At 40.7% G+C, this 27,362-nt stretch overlaps 1 protein-coding gene across 3 annotated transcripts in view; it reads right to left on the bottom strand.

Moving 5' to 3' along the window:
- thrb (thyroid hormone receptor beta) overlaps positions 1–27,362 on the bottom strand; it is a 117,266-nt gene that overhangs the window by 17,444 nt on the left and 72,460 nt on the right. For all 3 annotated transcript variants that reach the window (XM_087834982.1, XM_087834984.1, XM_087834983.1), the window contains 2 exons: positions 10,918–10,987; positions 9,086–9,136 (listed from right to left, as the gene is read on the bottom strand). In XM_087834982.1, the coding sequence (XP_087691108.1) occupies positions 9,086–9,136; positions 10,918–10,924 (58 nt within the window). In that variant the 5' untranslated portion in view covers positions 10,925–10,987. The remainder of the gene's footprint in view (positions 1–9,085; positions 9,137–10,917; positions 10,988–27,362) is intronic.

The following is a 27,362-nucleotide window of genomic DNA, read 5'->3' as shown; positions in this document are numbered from 1 at the left end:
CTAAAAGAAAAACGATCTACTGTGTTATTAATAAACTTTCCTCATTAACATTTTTCTCTTTCTCTGTAAAAGTCTTCTGGATGTCTGCCTCTCTGTGACTGACCTTGACCTTGATTGTTGTTTATTTATGGAAAGCTCTCTAAGTGTTAATTGGTTCTTCATTAAAGACAGGAACAACAGATAGAACAGTTACTGTTAAATACAGGCGGCTGTCAAAGAAACACAAACATGTAAGACTCAAAGATTTCTTATTTAAATGCTGGAAAACTCCTGAGATCAGCTGGAGATCAGTAATAATAACAACAACAATAAGGCTTTAAAGACAAGTGATAAGTAATATTAATATATAGCTAAAATAGCTGTCGTGGAGGTGAGTTATAAAGCTGCTTTATTAAACAAAGAGCAGTGAGTGCGTAATAAGATTGAACATTTTGACTTGTTCTGTTAAAAATACGTTTCAGCGTTTGATTGATCTGCCTGCACGAACAGTTACAAAGGCTTATGGTGGGATTAGCAGCTCCATTAATGTAATAAGTGTGAGTGTGTGACCAGTAGATGTGATCAGCATGCAACAGCTGGTAAGAGGCTGGTCCTATGAGGCAAATCTTCTTGCAAAGAGGGCTTGATACCAGTTTAACTTTTTGATGAGGTGATGTCCTGGTCCTGAACTAATCTTGTTTGTAGTTTCTTAACAACTGTTAAGCGTTTGTCAGACAGAGTTTAACGCCTGTCAATAATGAAACAATCTGTTGTCTGAGTGGATGGTGTGACTGTCTACGCTTGTTTCTATGCCAGACTTTTAGTGACGAATTTAATTCATTTGTCACATTTTTTAATCTCCAACTCTTTGTTTTCTTCGTCACATAAAGTGAAGCTTTATTAGTAAAACTGTTTAAATGCAGTATTAAAACAGCATCAATAGAAAATCACCTTAATATGTGCATATGACTCACATAAACATTCATTATAAAGTAAACAAATTATATTTATTAAGATATTTAAATATATATTTATTTAAATATATATTTTTGTCACTGAGCTTTGAGGAGACAATACAGCAAGTGCAGCAGATCTGAAAGCACTTATGTCTATATTAAAATTAAAATATTAAAATAGAGAAAGTTGATATGGTAAAATGCTCAGATGCCCGGTGTGTCACTGTTAGTAACTGGAAACAACAAGTACTACGGTTGATCTAAAAAAGGAACATCTACAGTAACTTACGCGCCTCTATGAATTTTCCTACTTACCCGGGGTGCTCACATAAATGCCAGCTGTCTCTTTTTTCCTCCCCTATGTAAAAAATACAAATACAATCCAGCATGGTCTCTAATAGACGACTCGAGGTATTCCTGCCAACAGCTGAAGTAACCAGCGAGGCCTTTGACCGCGCCGTGCACCTACGAGGCTTCGCTCCCGGCGGCTCTTTGCCACACTGGCCCTGCGGCGGGCTTTTGTACATTCCCTCCCTTGATCGTTTGAGGACTCGGGGGTTCAAAGCTGGTCATGAACAATTTTTGGGTGTGAGGAATCTCTTTTATCCAGAGGCCCTCAGTTAACATGATCTCCAGTGCCAGTTGTCCCTGGCTACTCTTTGTTACCTGAGGAGGCCACATTAGTTGGTTAACCTTTCCCTTAAAGTTCAGGGTAAGCTGAGGGGAACAACAGAAGGCTACCCTCAGTAAAGGTTAAAGTTGGAGAGGATTATCCGGCACTTTAGGATAAGGTGGGTGAACTTGTTTTGAATCCTGCTCTTGCTTTTTTCTCATTATAAATACTGTCATTGCTTCTCTACACAACTCCACAAGGATCAGACGCCCAGAACTGCAAACATTTGCTGAACGAATCATCATATTGTTAAAGAAATATCACCTTGTTTACGAACACGAATCACAGAATTTAGACAAACTTGTAGGATTGTGTTTATATTCCACAACCTGATCCTGTTATGAGGGATCGAGTGCAGATCAGCAAAGTCCAAAAAAGGTTTTCCAGGCGAGACAAAAAATGCTTTCAGCACCGTCTAGAGAGGAGCGACTGCTGAGAGGCAGTGTGCAAAGCATCATGGGAAGAGAGTTTAAGAGCCAAATATTACTGAATGCAATTTTGCATAATACACAACTGGAAAATGAAAACAAAGATGACAAAAACATTTCAGGTAAACTTAAAACGCTCCACATTCAGGACATGATACAAATGCATGTGGGGGCAAAGGGGGGGGGGGGGGGGGTCATTTGTTTTTGTTTACGTTTGGAAAAATGGAAAAGTGATGATTCATATTATTCATTCAGAAAGAATACAATCAAAGCTAAATCTGCAAAAGGGATTTTTCTTATTAAAGCATCTGTCTGCGTGCTTCATGTGTTAAAGGACAACTCTTTAATTTGGAGTTGAACTGTTTAACTGTGCGCTCAACCTAATTTCCAATTAAACATTCGTTCCATCTGCCATCAGTTCTGGCTTTTAGTCCAAAAGAATCATGAAAACTTCCTGTTTGACGCTAAGACGACCTTTCAGGAAGTGGTGATAGTAAGGTAAGGGATTATAACCAACCAGACTGAATGCAGCACAGATTCCAGGTGAAACTACTAAAAGTGGTGATACAGTGATGCGTGAATGCAAACTCTTTAGAGTCAATGTTTCTGCTTAAATACGACCTGAGACATCCACAGGTTTACAGAAAACTGTCACAAAAAGTAGACAGAGAACAAAGTTAATCAAATAAAAGAAAAATGTTACATTATTTCTTTATTTATTGGGAATTAAATCTACATAGGATTTATAGAAAATATAGGAAGCTCCAGGATTAGATTTTCACTTAAAACTAAAGTCAAAAACAACAGAAAGTCAAGTGTGAGTGGATGCCCAATTTTTATTAAAAATTGATATTTAAGACTTATAAGGAAGTGAATTATGACATAAACAAAGGAGATTTCTGAGAACTTCATAAATGGGCAGTTTTTGCTCTTTTTGGAATATGTATATATGTATATATATATATACATATATACATATACATATACATATATATATGTATACGTGTATATATATATATATATATATATATATATATATACTAGGGGTGCAACGATACACAAGATTCACGGTTCGGTTTGATACTTTGGTGTCACGGTTCGATATTTTTTCGATACAAAAAAAATGTTCATGCCTTTTTAATTTGTCATTTATTAAAGTTATAAATATATATTTTAACTCAAAAGTACAGTTTTTAAATTTAATGTTGCTGAAACAACAAAGTAATAAAAAATAAATCTATCGGATGGAGAAATCCCTCATCTTTGGAAAAGAGAGTTTATTACAGAGACATGGCTCTTTCCAAAATAAAAGCTATACTATACGCTTCTTCTGGGCTATATTCTCAGCAGCATATTAAACATATCAGGTCCCCATAAGGAGAATCATGTGCTAACGGCTGTCTAAATGACTCGGGTAAAGTTTGTAGCATGCGTGCTTGTTGTTTTTGTCTGCTTCCACTTGTCTTTGCTCGAGGATGATGTCGGAGTAAATGTGCAGTCATATTTGTTGTGTTCCCACTAGTGCTGTCAGCGTTAATCTGAAATGAGGTTAACGCCACAACACGGCAAATCTCCGTTAACGAGCTACCGCGGATCGCCCCATGCGTGGGGCTGGACGGCCAACACGTTAACGAGCTAACTGCACTAACACACTAGTTCCCACCCATGTAATTGAGCATTGCTGGCACATCCAACATACTGTTTTACTTTAGTCCATGACGTGCTTACCTTCAGGGTCATACGTCACATGAAAACCAAAATAGTTCCAAACGCCAGATCTGAATGAGGGTGGGGGAGGTTCAATTTGCCATGTTGCAACGAGAGCTTAGCTTCTGTCTTGCTAGCTTGCCCTGAGCTCAGTGGATCTGTGCTCGACAGTGCAGCCTAGGCAGAGTAGTCGAGCGCAGATCCACTGAGCGCTCAACACAGACAGCATCGTCAGAAGAAAAGTTGTTCAAATGAATGAAAAATTTTGTATTGTTCATACATATGCGTACAGAACCGAAAGCACTGTATCGAACGGTTCAATATCGATACGAGTATCGTTGCACTCCTATTATATATATGTATAGATTTTTTTTTTTGATTAATTGAGTGAGCCGAAGCATGGCTACTGTTTTCTGTTGTGTCCACAGTACCTACAGAAAGAAACATCTACCTTAAGTCAGATCTGTGAATTTGAAAGGATTAGACAGCACGGTGCATTGTCATTAAGACACAATGTGAGTCAAGGACACTGCATGTTTCCGTTCTAAATGAACTATTTGTGAAGGTGATATTAAGTATATTAATAGTAGAGATGGCACGATGCCACTTTTTTATGTCCGATACCGATATCATAAATTTGGATATCTGCTGATACCGATATGAATCTGATATAGTGTTTTTTAATCAATAAAACTGTTTTTTTAATATCTTCTGCATTTTGTATAAGTTCATACTCAAGTTTAAATAAATAACAACACTAAAGCTATTCTGTTATACCTGTATGTAAAAAATACACTGCACCCAAAATATTTCATAGTTCAGCAACACTGATCAATCTAATAAACTTAAACCTGCTCCATCCTCCCTATTCTGGTATTTTAAAGAGTACTTAGCAGAAATATTAAACAACCTAACTAATAGGGTTGCAAACTCCCAGCAGATAAATAAATAGGGAACCACCCCCCAACCTCATGATGATTAATCAACGTAATCAACTTTAATTTAATGCACATGTAAAAAAAAAAAAAAATGCATAGAAATAAATTATTTTTCAAGAATAATTAAACAGATTCAACATCTTTCTTCAACAGAACTGCAGACTGCACAGATGGTTCCCAAAGGAAAAAGTAGTATAGCTTACTAGGGTATATTAGACTTAACAGTTACTATATACAGTAATGGACTTCTATACATTTTACATCAGATTAAAACTTTGGGTGTAAGAGTCAGATAATTATTTATTAAAAGCTCGACATTTTAAATGAGAATAAGAAAGAAAAGTATGTCTTTGTGCCCCCTTTTCCCTGTTCATGCCCTATCGGCCCCCCTGGCTAAACTTTGCTAGATCCGCCCCTGCACAGTTACGTCAGCTGTAGAAAAAGATCCTGGTGTAGAAATAATATTAAATAAATTCTAACAACAGCTGATCAAGCTTAAACGTGCTGCTGTTGTTCAGCTGCTGGTTTCCTCTTTCTGGTGCAAAGTGGGACAAAAACAAAGAAGAGAGACGATCAGCTGATCATTGATCAGTTTATGATTGAAGCAGCAGCAGGAGAGAGAGAGAGAGAGAGAGAGAGAGGCAGTCGCTCCATATATCGATTGTTAAGCTTAACGTGGGAATGCTTTACAAACATTCAGAGATGAACTTACACACTTGCTTTACTTCTCTCTGGGAAAACTTCCTCAGAGATGAAATGCTGGTTTGAGGCTACAAACACACACAGCTGCTCTATCACGTGACCACACTGCTGCAACGTGCTACGGTTATGAGCAGAGTTACGCCGTGTCGCAGGTTTTGTGAGGAGCTTTTTTGATATTTAATGGATCGATTACATTTTTTATTTCTCTCTGATATCCGATCCAGTAATTTATGTCAGTATCAGACCATCTCTATTAGTCCATCTCTAATTAATACACCTAGTTCTGAGACTTAGGATAACCCCATTATCAGCTGTTGGGGGATCACTGTGAACTCACAGCACAGATTAAGCACTGTTGTGGGAATATCCTTTAAGACATCACACGGTTTTTGCAGAGTTGGCTGCACATGCCACGATGACAGATTCAAACACATCCCAAAGGTCCTCTGTTGGGTTTTAATCATGTGACTATGGAGCCGTTTAAGTATGATGTTCAAGAGTCCAGGTGGAGATGATCTGAGCTTTGCTACAGCGTCTTATCCTGTTAGGCTGTTTAAATTATTGGTACTAAGGGGCCCAACTATCCCCCTCACCATTACGTCACCACGAGCCACTGACAGCTCGCAGGACTCATCCGTGCTTTGTTATTCACACTAAATCTAACCCCACCCTCTGAATGCGACAGAGTTACATGGAGAGGATAAAACATCGTTTCATCAAGCATGATGGAAATGCAGACTGAAACTCTTCCCTGCTCGTGAGGCCTTGCTGTCCTGCATAAAGTTCATTCATACTGGAAGTTTGTGGTAACAAGCATAAGTCAGATCAACCAGATTAACCAGTGTGTTGGGGACTCACCAACACATTTGGATTTCTAAGAAGAACCGCGGGTCTTTAACTCAAGTGTAAATAGCAGTTTTCTTTTTTCAGTGATCTTAATCGTTAGCATATGGAAGAAATTTAACGTAGTTCTTGAAGATGATTGACACGCTGAGGTCATTTGAAACTTTATTTTATAATTAAAATTTGACCTTACTTAGACAGAAAACCCCAGATGACCCCCAATGAGCAGCACTGAACCTAATATAGAGAAATCTACCCTCTGTTTCTAGTTCCTGTCAGTACAGAGGTTTATTCTACTCTACTCTACTCTCGCTGCAGCATTTTGGCTCAGCTGCTTATCAGGAACCTTAAAAACCCCCAAACCCTGATAATAAAGATTCCTCACAGTGTTACTGGAGGCCAAAGTCATGCAGATGTTTCTACAATTTTTAGGGCTGTGATGAATTCTGAATCCTCTTCTAATAAACCACTGTCCTGCATTTGATCAGTTACTTCAGGAACTTTAGAAATAAAACAAAGACTGGCCATGTTGCTGCTTTTTAATGAACCATTTTTAAGTTCTGGTTCAGTTACCAACACCTTAAACCCTGAGGTACATGACTCTTTATCAGAGATGAAGCATCAGTTAATGACAGAACCTGTTTGCGTCTGATGTCAGCAGGGGTCTAAAGGATGCTGATGGTGAGTTTGAGGTTAACTCAGAAAGATCATTTAAACTGATTAATTTAACATATTTAGTTAAATGTTTTCATCATTGATCAGTAGGGTCTTAAAAGACAGACTGAATTCAATAGTCCACGTATAAGTGATTCACTCTTTGGAGCAGCTAAGAGACATGCAGTTAGTGGGGATGGGTTCACTGAAAAATCTAAATTGCCCACAGGTGTGAATGTGAGTGCGACTGGTTGTCTGTCCCTGTGTGTTGGCCCTGCGACAGACTGGCGAGCTGTCCATGGTGGACCCCGCCTCTCGCCCTGTGACAGCTGGGATAGGCTCAGACGATGGTGATCTGAGCGGATGAAAGAAGTTCCATGCAGGCGTGTTAAACTGCAACAGTTTGAATATATGTTCAATGAATATTTCAACAACGTGGTGCACTCTTATACAAAAAAACACCCACTGACCTGTAGCTTTATTACAAACATGTTTAAATGTAACTTTAAAAAGAACAAAGACTTCTCTTTGTAAGCTTGTATCAGCATCAGAGTGTAACAAAGTGATCTGGTCACACGCACGGTGGTGAAAGCAAACCAGGCTGGTGTCCATAAACGCAACAGGGATTTAGTGTTGGTAAGAACTCACCATCAAATCTATCACACGATTACTTATGAAAGGAAATCAATGTGTTGCCGTGGCAACGTCTGAACCTGACTGAGATGCTTTCATACAGAAAATGATTCCTCGTTTTACTGCTGCACACTTTAGTTTTCACACATGGCTTTTGCTGCTTTCCTTCATTTCTATTAAAGAAATAATAATAGGATATGATAGGTCATGTGATATATTAGGTCATGTGATATGATAGGTCATGTGATAAGATAGGTCATGTGATATGATAGGTGTGTTGTTATCATCTGAGGTTTTTGACTTTAGGAGCTGCTAATGACCTGATGATTTGGATTACTTCCTGATATGTGAACAATGAGCACACACACACACACACACACACATTGAACAGCACTCTGTAAGGAGACACTTTAGAGCCTGATGTGTTGTCATAGTTGCTGACGCAGCGTTTCATCTGTGCAGCAGTTCGTCGACTTCTTCAGCTTCCAGCGGGTGTCAGGGCTGCGTTGCTGTGTTGGTATATGTGCAGAATGTGGTCAGCACTGTCTCAGGAGGAAAGCTCCTTCTGAATATAATAATAATTATGGGATCTTTATAGATTTTCCATGTGCACTCATGCAACCCTGTCGCCTTTTAAGGACATTTCTTATCACTCCTTAAGCCCCAAGATGATTCCAAGCTACAGATCCTGCACAGCTGCTCAGACTCTGTTAAAGCTTGGATGGCTGACAGCTGTCTGCGACAGACGTTTGTGCTCCTGACAGTTTTGTGTCTAAGGTAACAGAAACCTTTGGTGCCCTTGCATACGTCTGCTAAACGCTCGGTCTCTGGGTAACTTCACACTTTTGATGCTCTTGTCAAATCTCTGCATCCTCTTGTTTTTAAACCACTTCAGAAATATTGCCCAGTCAATCCCACAGTGTCACACTCTGAACTAAACTGTTATTGGTGCATATTTCATCACATGTGTATCTCACAAGCCAAATGTCTCCAGCATGCTGCGGCGAGGCTTCTTCGTCCTCACATATCACGTTTAGAGCTCTGCATGGAAAAGGACCTGCACACATGTGAGTATGTGCTCAGCAGGTCCCTGGGTCATGTGATCAGGGCTGTGCATTACACTGAAAATGACCCCAGACTCTCTGTGGGCTCTGCCACACAGCTGAGTCAGCTTTTTAGACTCGTGTTCGACTGACGTTTGTTTTCAGGGTTCTGGTTAACGGTGCAAATAAAGCTTTACTTACTTTATTACTATTGTTATTATAATTACAATAAGTGAAAGTCCCACTTTTTGAAAGCAAACTCTAAATGAGCTGATGTCCTTCAAAAAGAGCAAAATGTTTAAACGTCTGACTTCAGTCACTCTACGTGTTGTAACGTGATGTGTGCAGCTTCCCAACACCGGTGAAACTGAAACGACTGGGATGTGATTGATTTTGAACTGAATCTACACTAAAATGTTCTTCAATCAAATAATTTTGAAGCCCTTTCGAAGTTTTTCCTAAACAAACCCAAAGCTGCGCCATGCTGACAGGAGAAGGAAACAGTGTAGAGAGGGAGGAGAAATATTACCATTTTGAATGGCCTCATCTTTCCAGCGGGGGGAGCATTTTTCTGCTGGCTCTAGAACAGATGGGAGAGGCACGTTAACACACATGCTGCTCTGCTTCGTACATGAACTTAAAAGCTTTCAGAAGTCGTTCTAACAGAGCAGCAGTTCATGCAAAAACTAAAACAGCATCTCAGATACCGAAGCGGTCGTTGAGCTTATACGCTGAATGAAAGCTCGAGTTTATTTTGTCAGTGTGATAACATGTGAGTGTGTCGGCTATGCAGGGATGGCCGGGTCGCTGAGGTCGCCAGGCTGGTTAAATCCAATTCCAGCCGCGCTGACCTCACTGATGTGAAGTAAATAAATGCAGAGCTACATCCTGTCTTGGCTGATAGGGCAGCATGGCTGCGTCCTGCCATCTTCACATTTCTTTGGTTGACTTTTGATGCTTTGATTTGGCCGAATGAAGCGGTGCTGCTGTGTGAACAGGGATGGACCACGTTATAGAAATGATGGTTCATATGTGTGTGTGAGAGGATTTTGCCATGAGGCTCAAGCTGAGACCTTTTCACAGTTTAACACTGATCACCTTGATTAAAACATTGTTATCACTCTAACACAACGTGGACCTCTGGTGGTGACAGCAGACTATCACTGTCCAAGTGTAGAGTTTACACTGTGTGACATGCAGTGGTCGGGGTTTTGGTCACTGATCTCTGCTGCTCGAGGGGCTTTCCTGCTCCGAGTGTGAGCATCGTCTGTCACTTACAGCTACCACGTTAAAATGTTAGGTTATTGAGACCTGACCATGTTTTTAAAGACATTTCCAACAGATACAGTCAATCATTTAATAACAGGTCAGGAAATGGAAACAGTGGATTATTTCTAAGACCAACACTGATATTTGTGATTTCTTGTTCACTAGCGTTTGTTATGCGCTTGTTTCTGTTTCTTTGCTATCGTAATATGAAAATGTTTAAAAATAGGTTTTAGAAAAGTTTCATGGTAACGCAGCAGCAGTTTTAACTGCAGCTATGATACGAATCAAGTTCCTGTTGGTGCAAACTCATTTGTTGTACTTTCCAGATCCCTTCTTGTAAACGGACGGTCATAATTCAAACACTTAAACTTATTATTAGGTCTCGACTCCCTTTAGCTTCCTCTCTGCTTCCACAGCTCGTAGCACTGTCATGCAGTCGGTCCTGGATCTGACTCAACTCTGTCACACTGTACACGTTAAAGCAAAGATTATCTTAATGGAGTTGAACACTACTAATTTGATCCTGAACTGCAGTAAAAACTGATTTTTAAAGAACTGTTAGGAGTTAATATCTCAGTAGTTTAACACCAGGCTGAATGACTGACTGCTGTCACATTATGTGTAGAAGCTGTTCGCCGCCACAGCAAACCTCACACTTCATTTCTGACCTCGTTGCCGAGCAGCTGACAAATAAACTGTGAACCAGAGGTCCTGATGTCAAACCGGCTCAGTGAGAAGTGACACAAAGTCAAATATGTTTTTACTTCTGTTGTCTAACACAGTGTAATGAGAGTACTCGACGTTGGATTACTCGCGCTACAACAGTGCTAACCTGTGCTAACCTGTGCTAACCTGTGCTAACCTGTGCTAACCTGTGCTAACCTGTGCTAACCTGTGCTAACCTGTGCTAACCTGTGCGCGTGTACTTAACGTTGTTTCCCTGACGTGATCAGAATCAACGCGTAAAACAGAGTGTTTGCTGTTTTTTTAGTTTTCACATCAACTTTCACACCAACTAAAAACATAGAGAATAATCAGACTTTTCTTTAGGTTCCATCATGTTTGGAGTGAAGCTGGCAGTGTGAGCCTTACCTGACATACTGGTGGGGCTTCAAGGCAAAGACGTCATCCTCAGAGCCTCATCAGACCTCTGGGTTCCTACCTGTCCAAACACAGAAACAAACTCTCAGTCGTTCTTTATCTAACAGAGCAGCTTCACACACATCACAGCTCGTCATTTTAAAAACATAAAGTGTACAGGAGTGATCACCCAGTGTTTCTGTCATCGTTAGATTAAATGAAACTCTGCACAGGCTGCAGGATGACATCTAGTGGTTACATGCTGACACTCAGCTCAGGTATCCTTTCTTTCCCTCTGAGGTTTTGTTAGAGTGCACCCGTTTTTATCGTTGACTCTGTTTTCCTGGGTCTTTTCACGTGTGTTATGAATAAATCTTCTTTTTTTCAGTACCGGTACTAGTTTTATTTTGTTGTATTTATCCACGACACCTTAAAGGCCGGTCCGTGAAAATATTGTCGGGTATAAACCGGTCCGTGGCGCAAAAAAGGCCGCTGAGCTAAAGGTTACTCTCAGTAGCAGTTCTTATTTGCATGATGTGATCATGATTTGATGTTTCCTGCTCCTTTATGTAAAATAGGTGTTTATAACGCATGCAGCACTTAAAACAACTGCACTCATGCAACAACTTCATGTGCCAACAAAGATCATGTGACATCATCACAATCATGGTGTCCAACATAAGGCCCGGGGCCCAAGACTCCGCCTCTGCCATCCACACGACACCACAGAAGAGAAACACAAACACTTAGACGAGAGACAGGGTTTCTGTTGTCCATCATCTACTATAAAATGTATGTTTTTGTTCGTGTGGTCTCACAGTTAATTAACTAAACTGGGGGAGGAGCTAACTGTTACATCGTTATCATGTAAAGAAACTGTTATATTAAAATATCTGAGGGATTAAATGTTTTACACTGACAGGATGACTCATCCTTTGAGCTTTTAATGCTAGAATGACTCACAGGCTTAACAGCCAACGAGACCAACAAGGACGCACACAGAATGTTAACTTCACTATTTGGCTTTTAAAATTCAGATAATGTCTCTTTTCCTTTCACTGGGCGACACATCTGATAAACAACTGTCAGTGCAACGGTTTAATAAAAATGAATATTAAATAAATGAATCAAAGCCACAGCAGCACATCCACAGTGCAGCACGCTGTCTGGCTGCTACTGTGCCTGACCCAGGGTGCAGCTGAAACTGTAACTCGCTACAGTAAGACGAGAAAGCAGGAAGCTGAACATCCTTGAGCAGCTGTCCTCAGGACGCCGCATACGCATCACACTTTCCTGTAGCTGAAGCCACAACAAGAGGACTCCACCTGATTGAAGGCCGCTCTCTGCTCACACGAGCGTGTATCCTCTCACTGCACGCCGATCAAACCTCACGTACTGTCACCGTGCTTTAAAACATCCACACCTGACACTCGCACAGCCGATAAAAAAGTGTCAGCATGAAATATCTTGAAGGTTTATTAATAAAACGATTGGAGGATGCAAATATCATCATGAACAGGTCAGGGTGCAGGCTTCAACACATTGTAACTAAAAAGAAATGAATAAAAACTGAAGTCAGGCAGAGGTCAGGTCAACTATGACATGATTAACACACTGAACACGCGTGTGGGATTTCCTGGATCACCAAAGGTCTGCAAACAGGAATACTGAGTGTATGTTTCCTGGGTGGTAGGTGCCTGAGGTTACGTGTGGTGGTAACACCTTTTGGTCAGGCCCTCTATACAACCTGCACTTAATTCATTATATACCTGAAACTGTTGTGTTAAGCAGTGGTAGACCGAGTATTAAAACAGCCAATCACGTTCCAGTTTGTAACTCTATACTCTGTTTCTAAAACTCATTCCCAAAAAGCTCAGGAAAAAAAATCAGATGCCTCACAGCAGCGGTCCCCAACCCCCGGGCCTCGGACCGGTACCGGTCCGTGAGTCGTTTGGTACCGGGCCGCGAGAGTTGAGGCTCAGGTGTGAAATGTATAGTTTTTAGGGTTTTTATTGGTTTTCAGCGTTATTTTGTTATCGTTTTTATCGTTAACTCTGTTTTCCTGGGTCTTTTCACGTGTGTTATGAATAAATCTTCTTTTTTTGGTACCGGTACTAGTTTTATTTTGTTGTATTTATCCGCGACACCTTAAAGGCCGGTCCGTGAAAATATTGTTGGGCATAAACCGGTCCATGGCGCAAAAAAGGTTGGAGACCTCTGCCTTACAGCATTATGGGAAACTTTGCTTCAGTTTGATATTTTTTTTAACCCTAAAAAACATTTAATATGACAGAACAGCTGTGAAGGCCTCACAACTGGATCCATCCTACCACAGGTCTCTGGCTAAAACCTTTTTAAAAAAGAAAGATGGAGGAAAACAAAAAGCTTCAAACCAGCCAAGAAAATGACTATTAACCTAAGCAAACTCTTCCTGCGGCACATTTCCTCCATAAACAACCTTTTAACCACAGAAACAACAAACTCAAAGTGGAATAACCAGTTCAACAGCAAGCAATAACCCTGATCAGATATGCTAGTTATCAGTGTCTTGGGTTTAGTACAATCGATCAATGATGTTGCCTCTAATAAAAAAATAAAATAAATAATAGAACTATGGATAAGACTAATATGACACAGTGAGGAAACATGGTGGTATGAGGTGTGAAAGTAGCAGAGCTTAATGAGTCTCTTAGTAAATGTCGTGGTGAGCGGTGCGGAGGATGATCCATGATGGATAACAGTGGTTCTACCACGGTCTTGTTTCTGCTTGGATCATCGGACTAATAAGGTGACATCACTGTGACAACTTCAGTTCAGGTACCAAAACAACTTGAGTTAATATAAGTGCAGATCTGAGACTGAGAATGAGTCTGTTTGTTGGATGATGAATTTTATGCTGTTGATAGTGATGCTTAACAAACCCCTGCTAGAGTCTTACTCTATATTTATACTATGTATTAACAGACCTCTCTGCATCGAATCATATCTGTTATTAACCTCTGTCTCTCTTCCACAGCATGTCTTTATCCTGTCTTCCTTCTCTCACCCCAACCAATCACAGCAGATGGCCCCGCCCCTCCCTGAGCCTGGTTCTGCTGGAGGTTTCTTCCTGTTAAAAGGGAGTTTTTCCTTCCCACTGTCGCCAAAGTGCTGCTCATAGGAGTCATATGATTGTTGGGTTTTCTCTGTATCTATTATTGTGCGATCTACTGTACAATATAAAGCGCCTTGAGGTGACTTTTGTTGTGATTTGGCGCTGTGTAAATAAAATAGAATTGAATTATATTTAACACATAAAATGTACGGACACCGTGTTGGAGTTACTGGTGTGAATTCTGTCACCCTGGAAATGTTTTCCACTGAAATTTCCCTTTTTTACATTTACAGCGGTCCCTCGTTTATCGCAGGAGTTATGTTCCGAAAATAACCCGCGATAGGTGAAATCCGCGAAGTAGCCAACTTTTATTATAGATGCTTTAAGGCTGTAGAAGCCCTCACTGCACACTTTATACACTTTTCTCAGACAGGCAGGAACATTTTCAAACTTTTCTCTCTTGTACTGTACAGGAGATACGACACGAGATTGATTGACAATGGTCTACAGCCAATCAGGACGCAGAACACAGTGCGCTTTAAAACAAAAAAGAAAAGAAAAAAAGAAACAAACATAGAAAACTGCACAAAAAAAATCTGCGAAACAGCGAAGCCGTGAAAGGTGAAGCGCGTTACAGCGAGGGACCGCTGTACCTGATATTATGTAACATTTTTAAGTTGTTACACTGGAACAATTTTCAGTCACAGAAGTGTTTCAACTCTGGCTTTGATTCATCTGATACTAAGTATAAATACAAGAGACATGAAATTCTTTAAGCAGGAGAATTTAGCATGAAAGCTGATTGTTGATGTCAGTCTGGCACCTGCAGCTGCTGCCTGGCTCAGCGGCACGTCTGCTCAGCCTCTGACAAACTATACTGGACCTGAGTCCTTTACTCCCATATTGAAGGAAACCTTGATCTTTTTAGACAGATGCTAACGCTAACCTGTTGAATAAGCGCGAGCTAATTTCAATGTGACTTCTGTTAAAATGACTGAAGTCCTCTGTGAAATAACAGCCGCCTGTGTTTGTGCCCTTTTAGCATGAGGGCACAATGAGGCTATGAGAGGGAGGCTGGGTTAAGACATTCGATTGAGCAATCCAGTGGCATTAATGAACTAATGGGCTGCTGTCAGTGCTTGTACATCCAGAGCGCAGCAGCCCTTTAAACTAAACTTAAACTAAACTAAACTTAAACTTAACATGAAATTTCCCACTCGTGGGACTAATAAAGGTATCTTATCTTATCTTATCTAACCCATCAGCCCAAAGGGTTGTCAAATGCCCAGTATGCCAGGTTCCCAGTCCAGCCCTGGACTAGGCTAAAGATGTGATTGTGTCACATGAGCAGGTTCCTTAATGGTGGAGGGTTATGGTGTGATGTTGCTGTGTAAGTAAGTGATTGATTCCTTTTATGTAAATGCAGTTTGGGTTTAATGGACAAATGTTATACAGTGACGTTCCAGGAGCATCCAAACGGGTCATGTTTTGTTTTTTAAAAACATGATGCTGCATGAGGAAATGCATAATGTTCATTCGACAGTCACATGTACTGCACTCTTCAGAGGAAGTATTTGAGACAACCTGATGTGTCCTCAGTGCTCTTTATGACTTTCTATAATTACAATGTCTGCACATTACTGTCCCGACTTCCACTGCAGGCAGCATCAGCTGCGATAGCTGAGAGCAGAACAGCCTACTAGACACTTTTTCTACCTGCTTTTGAAAAGACAGAAGCACTGCTACCGGGATGGAGCGATGATTTCTCATATTTCTCTGCTTGAAGTGCATGTGCAGGTATTGATTTTTACTCTTGAGTTTCCTGGAACAACTAAACGCCCCACTGAGGTCCTGAAAGAATCAACCTTTTGTCTTTTGCTTGATGAAAATGCACCAACTTGTGATGATCATCAATTTAAACTGTAGCCTTTTGTTTCTCTGAGTGTCAGGTTGTGTACAGAGTGCTACACAAACACCATAAATAAATGTGAAATTCTCTCATAGCTGTACTTTCATCAGATAACTGAAGTCAGAAAAGTAAAAACGCTCGGGTAGGGACACAACATGCTAATGGCTTCAATACTAGGAGTGCAACGATACTCGTATCGATATTGAACCGTTCGATACAGTGCTTTCGGTTCGGTACGCATATGTATCGAACAATACAACATTTTTAATTTATTTTATCAACTTTCCTTCTGACGGTGCTGTCTGTGTTGAGCGCTCAGTGGATCTGCGCTCGACAGTGCAGCCTAGGCGGAGTAGTCGAACGCAGATTCACTGAGCGCAGCACAAGCTAGCGAGACAGAAGCTAAGCTCGTTGCAACATGGCAAATTGAACCTCCCCCACCCTCATTCAGATCTGGCGTTTGGAACTATTTTGGTTTTCATGTGACGTATGACCCTGAAGGTAAGCGAGTCATGGACTAAAGTAAAACAGTATGTTGGATGTGCCAGCAATGCTCAATTACATGGGTGGGAACTAGTGTGTTAGCGCAGTTAGCTCGTTAGCGCAGTTAGCTCGTTAGCGCAGTTAGCTCGTTAACGTGTTGACATCCAGCCCCACGCACGGGGCGATCCGCGGTAGCTCGTTAACGGAGATTTGCCGTGTTGTGGCGTTAACGTCATTTCAGATTAACGCTGACAGCACTAGTGGGAACACAACGAATATGACTGCACATTTACTCCGACATCATCCTCGTGCAAAGACAAGTGGAAGCAGACAAAAACAACAAGCACGCATGCTACAAACTTTACCCGAGTCATTTAGACAGCCGTTAGCACATGATTCTCCTTATGGGGACCTGATATGTTTAATATGCTGCTGAGAATATAGCCCAGAAGAAGCGTATAGTATAGCTTTTATTTAGGAAAGAGACATTTCTCTGTAATAAACTCTCTTTTCCAAAGATGAGTGATTCCTCCATCAGATAGATTAATTTTTTATTACTTTGTTGTTTCAGCAACATTAAATTTAAAAACTGTATGTTTGAGTTAAATATATATATTTATAATTTTAATAAATGACAAATTAAAAAAGCATGAACATTTTTTTGTATCAAAAAAATATCGAACCGTGACACCAAAGTATCGAACCTAACCGTGAATTTTGTGTATCGTTGCACCCCTATTCAATACGTATGGTGGATTTAAAGATCACATGTGTTGTGCTTCAGCTTGACTGGGCTGATGGAGACCAGGTTTGGGAAAATCCAGACCAAGACAGAATCACCCACAGTTAGGCCAATACAGTCGAACACAAAGATGAATGAAACTCAAATGGGCACCAAAGTCATCGAGTTTCAGATGAAAGCAGCTTCTGTCTGTTGGAGTCAGATTTGAGCCACAGCTGGAGTCAAATCACAATCATGTGATCTCCGGTCACAAAGTGAAACCGTAGTCAGTGCATACTGTCCTTTACAGATGTCACACCTCACGACTGCAAGCACACTGAACTCTGTTTGCTTGGAAGCTAGGTTTATTCGAGGGTTTGCACTGCTGTGAGGCTGTGTTTTTCCTCCTGTGGATGAAGACAGAGTCGTTTTCTGAAGACGACGGGTCTTATTTACAATCCTAAATAAGCCTTTGTGTATATTTATCAGCTATAACAATCAGACCCTTACGAATTGATTAGAGCCTTAAAAACATAATGATAAAATCTTAACTCCTGTGCTGTGGTATGGTTTCAGCATCAGTCCTTGTTCATGGAGAACCTTTGGTGAGGGTGAGTACTGCTGCTTTTCCACAATCTGAAGTCTGAATTAGGGATTCGATAGATTTCCATGAATTACTTTCAGTTTGCGTGTAACATGGAAGTGGACACTGTGTGACTACTGATGGTGTTCGTCTTATTCAACCTTATCTTATTATTGGATATTTTACTGTTGGTGTTAAAATAATTTCTTCTCCAAAATGTCCAGATAGACACGCTAACAAAGCAACACTACATCAGGTACCATTACTCTGAAATGCTGGTTCTTACTCTATCAAAGCGTTTTACACAACTTACATTCACCCATTCTTCTATGCTGCTTCCTGTCTAACATTCACACTCCGATGGACGCATCGGAGAGCAACATGGTCATATTTGGCATGCAGACTGGAGCAGACTGGGATTGAACCACCAACCTTCCAGTTAGTAGGTGACCTGCTCGACCACCTGTCACTTACAGCCAGGCCACAGACACATCTGAGGCAGCAACAGAGGGAAAACAGAGTGGCTATAAAGAACGAGATGTGACTTACATGTATGTGTTCAGAGTCCTGAGGTAAGGCAGGAAACAGGAAATAGGCCTGTAATAGGGCACATGCTGTACACTTCCTCGCTGCTATCATCCAAGGACCAGATTAACTGATAGTTACTGACGAGTACTAAATGAGGCTGTATACACTTCATTGTCCATTTTTATTTCCTTTATACTTTTATATAAAAGTTCAGCTGATCTATGTCTGAACTTGTAACCTTGTTCTCTCAGCATTGAATTGGAGAATTGCAGATTTTAACTGCTGAGCATTTTAATTTCCCTTCATTATCTTCATTGTCTGTTATTAGTTAGTTTTACTTATTTTCTTCCAGTGTAATTACCTTGTAAAACCTTTAGGCAGAGGGTAACGGATACGCAAGAGACACAAAATAAATGAAAATCATGCTCGTGCATCACCATGCTCCACTTTTAACCCTTTAAGACCTACCATAGAACCAAGTCCGCCAGAGCTTATATTATATGTTTACATGCTGTGGAGCCATTTTTGGGAGCATTTCAAGTTGCTATACATCAATACAACCATTATAGCCCAGATTTTAATAATATGTCTGCATTAAGTGCATAGTAATTACATAAATTGCAAAAAAGTACAATAAACTACAAAAAAAATTAAAATCGTTTTTGTTTTTTAACATATATTTCTAGTTAGAGAAATTTAAGAGGCTTATCCCTCAAAACTGTAAATACAAAAAAGTTGCACAAAATAGTTTCCCACCACAGGAAATTTATTTTGAGTGTCTTCATAGTTTTATTTTTGAAATACACCAATTTTTACACACTGCAGGAAAAACGAAAATAAATATTATAATGCAAATTTGCAAAAAAGCAGCATGTGCATCAAAATAAACTATTTCCAGCAGTGCAATATGAATCCTAAGCATCCCAGAAACGACACAGAAAGTCATAAAGTCAAACATAACTTTTAAAAACACCAGTATAGGCTCATGAGGCCCTGATGGTAAAAAAAAAACTACAATTCCGCGAAAATGACGTCATTTCCGGTTTCGGGCAGGTCATGGCAGACATGCAAAGTTCGCTGACGTCTATTCCAACATAGGAAGTGTTACAAACAGCTGATCGGATCGGCAAAGCCCGTTTTTGGAATATTATGTTTTTGTTGCTGCAAGTGCTTTTTATGCAGTTTTTGCAAAGTTATATGTGGAAGGAAACTGTGACCGAGGACAAGCTGATGGCATAAGATGTAAGTACAACTCCTCCGGTTTCATATGCAAAACAAATTATTGTGCTAGCTCACGTGGTTGCAGAGCTACCGGGATTTAAAAAATAGTTATGCAAAACAGAGAGTGCTGCTTGACCGGCTTTAAAGGGTTAAACAAGTTTTCTATCTGATGTACCGTCACCACATACGTCCTTCAAACCAGACCCAGCTGACAGAAACTGAAGCTGCATGAAAGTCTGGATCAAAGGTTTGCTGCACACACTTAAAACTGTTGTTGTGGTGTTTAGCTAACAGAGCAGCACAGAATCATACATTTCCAGGTTTGCCTACATTAACATTCATGCCAACTTTTACAAGTGCTGAAATGTAAACATGCCATTACTATCATGTTCATAAGCACGTTCACTATCAAAGTGTAGTTTGGTCACACCTTAATTCATTTCCTTGTACTGTTGTGCAGCTAATTATTCTTTTGGCAAGTTCAGTAGCCCGAGTCTCGGTTTGCTTTGGTCAGTAGCTCCTTTTCTGTGTCTGAGTTGGCTACCAGCACAAAAATCAATCAATGATCAGGTGTCCAAGTGCAGTAATTTATGACCACCACTACATATTTCTACTTGCAACTGTCCATCCATCTGTTATCTTCCACTTACCTGGAAAGTCTCCAGTACTCAGGAAGCATCCTTACCAAACCCACCTATTAACACAGAGGAGCAGCGGCTATACTCTAAGATCTCTCTGGATGTCTGAGCTCTTCACCCTATAACTTAAAAGTTTGCTCACTTACCAAGAAATGAACAATCTCTAACTTTTAACATAAGTTCAAACTGTATATCAACCAAAAATCCACAAAAAATAATGATACCAAAGTCATAATTTGAGTATCATTACTACCTTTGGAGAAACCGTGTTGACAAGCACGTAAGACGTTTCTTGTAGTTGGTCTCTGGCCCACTCCTCTTTATAGGAATGAAATCTTTCAGGTTTCTTGGCTGTCGCTTGGACATTTGAAGCTTCAGCTCTCTGCACCTACAGACCTGAGGTCTGGAGACTGGCTCGGCCACTCCGTCATGGCTTCTCTGAGTCATTTGAATATTCCCTGGAAAGTTTAAGTTGGGCCTATACCTGAGCTTTCTTAGGCACATGACCTGGTGGATGCTGCAAGATTTCAATTCATTAAGGCGTAGTGTGTTATCAGTTTTTGGTTGTAGTCCCGACTGCCATCATTGAGATCACTGATGAGGCTCAACCCAAGCGGTTTCAGGCTGATCCCTGACATGAGGTAAGATTTTGTATGGAGTCAAACCAAAAGCAATTTAAAGTCTTTTTTTCTTCCATCTCTGTTGTCACAGTTGTCACTTTTTCACCAAGCTTCTTGCTTCTTGTGGTCTACAATGTTTTTCATTGACTTTCTGGTCTGACCATGGAGGTGGGGAGGTTGGAATGGAAGAAGTCTGTGGACAGGTGTGCTTTATGAACACGGAGTATTTCTAATTGATTGATTGTAATTGTTGGGCTATAGGACATCACTAAATTTTCTTTCATTTGATTGAATAATATGCAAATGTAATGTGCTTTGTCTGCACTTTAGATTGATATTTTGACTCTCTCCATTACAGTGACCATTAAAAATCCGAGTCTGTTAATTGTTTTGGAAGTGAGCAAAGTTACAGACTCTCAAAGTGAATCTCGACCAGCGCTGCTACCAGGGAGCTTCTTAACTAACGCAGCGACCTCTGTCAGTGTAATAGATGTGGCTTTCCATGAGTTTTCAGGCTCTGCTTTCTCTATACTGGAGGTTTTGCCTCGGATCATCAAAGTGCTTTTTCCACTGCTCTACAATATCCCAAATCTGGGTCACCAGTTCTTCCCTCTGGCTGAGCACAGCCTGAGCCAAGCCCTGGTTTCCCTTCCTGAGTCCACGGAGAGCTTGCCAGAACAGGGCTCCCAAAAGTCTTCTTCTGTGACCTCCTCTACCAAAGCTGACGTCCTTTTGGCCCTTTAATACTGTCGCTGCTTTCTTCAGCTTCAGCTTCGTCTAGCAGCCGCCCTGCCTTTGATTTAACTCACTAGGCAGTGATCAAATAACAGGCCTGCTCTTATCAGATGATACAGCAGCAAAGTCGATCATTGCCATGTAGACTATGTGCACATCTTGTGCTTGAGCATGGTGTTTGTTATGGCTAACCCATGCTAGCACAGAAGTCAAGATTTGGATCAAGCAGACTCTTCCTTCCATCATGCATCTCCAGGTCTGTCAAAGTGTTAAAGTCTCCCAGGAGAACTATGGAGACTCCAGGTGGAGCCTCTTCAAAGATCCACCAACACCCAAATAAAATGTCTGTGGGTGGTGCATCCACGGAAATATCTCACGTTTTGACATTTTCGAGCAACAACACAAGCAACAAGAATTTCCCTCTTTTTTCCATGAATTGGCCCACTGGTGTAGTCAGTGTGACTGAAGTTGTGAGAAATATACTTCTTCTGTTTTTTAATTACCTTCTAATTATTCTGTTATAGGACATCTCATTTTAACTTTTCTCATTTTAAGGGTTCATGCATCAAATATTTGAACTAAGCATGGAAATAAAGGATTTAAAAAACAATGAAGACCTCGTTGTTGTTTGTTGTCACAGCCCATGTGGCCTCACTTGTTACTTGTGGCCTTATGTGAGAGTGAGAACAAGTAACAGCTCTCTCTTCACCACACCACACCATTACAGTGTCCAATCTCGCCGTCATTTCCCATTTATCCTTTTCATACTTGTGAGCGTCCTCCAGATACTTGAACTCTTCTGCCTCGGACACCAACACTAGGGGTGGGGAAAACTAGATACTGTGTAGCATGGTGATATTTTGTTTGCTAATAATGTATCGATACAGGGACAGCAGAAATCGATATTTTGTTACTGTCATGGCCAAACCCGTGGCCACACTCTAAAGTTGGTAACTTTTGTATTTTCATTCTTCATTTGAACATAGTAATACATTTTAGTTACCAATAACTTTATTGATTGGTTTGGATACATTTGTCCTATTTGTAAGCACATTTAGTTTACTTATGTATTCATACTTCATTTCTTTGATTTCTGACTAACCTTTGTCTTTTTATTTCTTACCTGCCATCATCCCTGGGAGTTGCTGGACAAAAGATGGTAGCCAGGGTTTGAAACCATTAAATACAAAGAGGGATAATTGGACCACACCACCACTTCCTGCTGAAGGGGAGAATGTGTGTTTTCTTTAATTTAAAAACAAAGTATTTGTATTTAATTAAATATTTGAGTTTAGGGTTTAATGGGGTTTTTGATTTTCATCTTTGGTGTTTAGTTTATTAAGAAACTAGATTGTACTGCATCGTTTGTGATTTATGATTGTGTTTGTTTGTTACCCCTCATGTGTCACAATGGTCTGATCAGCCATTATATAAACCCTTTAATAACCACCTAAGTAATAAATGTATATATATATATACACTGTCCAAATGTGTTTAACTTATTTTTGGCAGCAATAAACATGACAGTTTACTTATTTTAATTTAAGACATGTTTTATTTTAATTAAGTTTAAAACTTTTTTATTTAATGTAAAATTATATTTTGTTTTAATTTACTTTCAAATTCTTCAGTTGCTGAAGGGGCTGCATAGTTTTCATAAACTGCATAGTTCAGAATAGCTATAATTGTACCAGATGGTTGATTCAGTTAAGTTGGACTAGACTGTAATACAAACCGTTCAGTTTGTCAACAATCAAACTGAAATGAGAGAAAGACTGAGTGTGAGACTTTGATATTAGAGAAAATGAATATTGATAAAGTTTACCTTTATGTACAGAATCTGAATATCGCAAAATATTTTAAAAAATTGCAATAATATCGTATCGTGGGATGTATGGTTGTGCAAATTCCCTGCTGACTCAGCCTCAGGATGTCTAGAGGCAAGAATCAAGCGCACCAGTGATCATGTGCGCATCAGGCAGAGGGAGAGTGAGAGACGAAAAGCAGCAGCAGAGCATGGCAGTTGTATCGCAGTTTGTGTGATTCCGTGTGCGTTAATGAGACTGTAAGTGTTATTACCTTTGACAGGTTAACTGGTATGATAATAGTTATAGTTGTTTGTGTGTTTGTGTTGTTTGTTGTTCAAGCTAAAGTTATGCCTCAGTACACTGCTATCATGTTAGTGGGTTTATTTAATTATTTAATTAATTAGCACTAAGTTAATACCAGTGGCCAGAATCTCCTCCAATGACTATATCCCGCGGTTAAAGGATTCGGTTGTTTATTGTTTAGTTTAGCTGTTGTTAGCTTGCCACATTCTTGCCTTAGTACTAGCAACTGGGAAGATATGTGCTATTTAGCTAACTTCTGGTCTTACGGCGACCCCTTGTGGACATAGTAAAATATTGCTGTGTCTGAGTAGATGATGTGTTCTGATTGTTGCTTAGTTATCTTTGACCCTGCTAATTATAGTATTACCTGTTTCTGTTTCCAGACAACCATGCTTATAGTCACCTATACTGCATCTGCTACAATTATAAGTTCATATCTGGCTGTATCACAGTTGGATTTATCCTGGCAAGCCCTGCTGTAACCAGTTCTTCTGTGAAGCTTCATTAAAGACGGTGAACTAAACTCCTGGACTGCTGCAGTCTTTCTGACCGAAGACTTAGGCCAGACTTGTATACCCAGCACTTCCAGTATAAATATATTCTACAAGTATGGTGATTCCCACCTCTAACCAACACGGAGATGGCATGGGGAATTTTTCTGTCTGAGGACGATGATCTCAAACGTGCTAATTCTCATTCTGGCCGCTTCATCTGCATACATCAGACATGAGATCATACGGCCACGAAACACAACACCTTCAGCCTCAGGCTGCCCCGAGACAATCTGTCCACAAACATTATGAACGTAATCAGTGAAAAAATGTTAACAGAATTTTCAAATGTTAGAATATCTGTCACAGATAGGGGTGATAAAACAGTATTCCTGCATAAAATAATAATGGGAGCATAACCAGTTACACTTGTTGTATATGAGAGCTTAGCCTGAGGTTTAAGTATAGTTTGCTGCTAACTGCTTCTGAGGCAGGATTGTCAGTTTTAGTAAAACAAACGCGTAGCTTTCATAGTTCAACCATAGTTCAACCATAGTTCAACCATAGTTCAACCATAGTTCAACAGTTCATCTCTGCACTGAATTTGTGTCGCTTGACAATTTAAACTAATGCACAAAACAGACAAATACATGATAATAAAAATGATAACTGCTCTAAAGCCAAATGTCAGCCCTGCCCAGTCTTCAGTTTACCTCCATCATGCATCATGAATCAGCACCGACGAGGAACAGTCAACAATAATCGTCATATTGACCAACATGCATCTTATTTGAACTGGCATTTAGATAAGAGTCCATCTTCATCGGGCAGCCACTGCGCCTGGAGCTCTAATACTTGATTTACAAAGCTGCAACACACAATGCAACGTGATACACGCTCATCATCATGGCAACCTGCATCACACACGGCAGAGCAGATGGTGCTTTCATTAAAGAATTCAAGCTGACAGAAGAATCAGCTGAATGATCAAGTCTCCAGTGCACTTATCATATTACATTAAGTTCTCTGTACACAGAGGCTGACCACGGTGTTTTGCTATACTGCGTGCACCGTGAGTTGAGTAGGTCCACATAATCTACTGGGAGTACTGGGACCAATAAGTCATGCTCAGCAGCAAGAGCACACTCATCATGGATGACAGCTGGAGCTGCCAATCACCTGCAGACCCATGAATGATGTTTGGTGCCTAAAGTCATCATCAGTAAATATTCCTATTTAAGTGAAACCTTTTTATTTTCACTTACTAATCTCCTCAGAGCAACACAACCCATCTGTTAGGCTTCATTTGAATAGACAGACATTGGCAGGCGAGCTGACGCACTGGAGCTGCATCGGTTTATCACGCCGACCTGCATAAATGGTACTTGGCCCTGAGTGCGGGGTTTATTGTTGATGTGAGTACGGCTGGCAGCGGGAGAGCTGCGGCCACTGTGTGTGTACAGCAACCGTGTGCATAAATCGTGTGGCGAATAAAAGATGGACATGTGGTCAGGTCTGCTGTGCATTCACTAAAGTGGTGCCGAAACCCAGGATGGGGGCGTGGCAGCTCCAGGACTGGGCCAGCCAAGGGAGGAGCTGGCCAAAATGGTGGCCACGCAACAGGAGCAGGCAGCGGTGTCACGCTGCAGGACCAGACCGAGCGTCATATGGAGGCGATTAAGAATCTGGCAGCTCGGATCCAGTCCTGGCCGCCACCGCCGCCACCCCACCAGCGTGGGTGTGGAGGAGGTCCGGACTGTTCAGGCCCCCGTGCAGGCCCCCAGGGTGCAACCAGCCCCACTCCTCGGGGTGGGAGCGGCTGGGGCACGGCAGGTGCCTGCACCTTGGATTGACCACAACCACGCCCGCCACACAGTCACGTGTACAGCAGGTAAAACAAGTACTGTACACGTCTTTCATTTTCTAAGTAAATGTATTTCTAAAGGTGCCTCTGACCTGAGATTCTCACCAGATGCTGGTAACACGACGCACATGCATTATCAGGTGTGATTTCGGCCACATAAACAGTCCTATAAACGCTGAGCTTCAGTCCTTCCACAGAGTTTCAGTGTGAGCTGATTGGCTGGGCCATGCTTTATGTTCTTTCTGTAAAACCAGCTGAGCCCTCGGATGTGTGGGATCATTGAAATCAATCATTGTTTCAGCTTCATCATCCTGGCAGCAGATTTTTATCAAGACTGTCTCAGTACACTCTTCATTTTTATTATTAACATACAATAATATACATAATGACCAATGTTCCCTCTAAGCTGCTGGCATGCTCTCTGCGCACAGAAAATCTGCGTTGTGCACACAAATTTTTTTTAACCTGAATTGAAATTAAAATCAAAACTTTAACAATTTGTCATGAACAGCTGTGTGCAGGAGGGAATAGGACCCAGGGTGCAGACAAACTCAAAACAGCTTTAATGCTAAACTCAAATGCAACATAACTGGATATATCAAAATAAACTTACACCGGAGGACTGACAGAACACACAAAAAGATAAACGGTAGATCACGACACAAAGAAACACAGAGAAACAGAGAAACACAGAGAAACACAGGGCTTAAATACACAGAGGGAGCAATCAGGGAGTAACAGGAGGGAAACACAGCTGGGACAAATCAGGCCTAACGAGACAAAGGAAGCTAAACCAGATACATTAACATCAGACATAGACCTTCAAAATAAAACAGGAAACATAACACAGACTGAACTAAAGACACAGACTCACATGCAGGCACTGCAACAGAGGGAACAAAGACATGGGACCAGGACAGACACAGACTGGACAGCAACTAAGGATTACACAGAGACATAAACCATAAGACAGAGGTCGCCAACCCCCGGGCCTTGGGCCGGTACCGGTCCGTGAGTCGTTTGGTACCGGGCCGCGAGAGTTGAGGCTCAGGTGTGAAATGTATAGTTTTCAGGGTTTTTATCGGTTTTCAGCGTTATTTTGTTATCGTTTTTATCGTTAACTCGGTTTTCCTGGGTCTTTTCACGTGTGTTATGAATAAATCTTCTTTTTTTCAGTACCGGTACAAGTTTTATTTTGTTGTATTTATCCGCAACACCTTAAAGGCCAGTCCATGAAAATATTGTCGGGCATAAACCGGTCCGTGGCGCAAAAAAGGTTGGAGACCGCTGCTATAAGACAGAACTCTAACAAAGAAACCAAAGAATAGAAATGATAAATAATACAATAAACTCAAAACCCTGGGTCAACGACTATCCCAAAGTCCAGCCAATGATGCGATTCACATTCGTATATACGCAGCTAATCAACGTCACTGACAGCCTATGACAGCGTCCTTAT

Source organism: Neolamprologus brichardi, chromosome 22 (genome assembly GCF_056152115.1).
Source record: "Neolamprologus brichardi isolate AB-2024 chromosome 22, ASM5615211v1, whole genome shotgun sequence".
Classification (NCBI taxonomy): domain Eukaryota; kingdom Metazoa; phylum Chordata; class Actinopteri; order Cichliformes; family Cichlidae; genus Neolamprologus; species Neolamprologus brichardi.
This window is presented reverse-complemented; position numbering and strand designations above follow the sequence as displayed.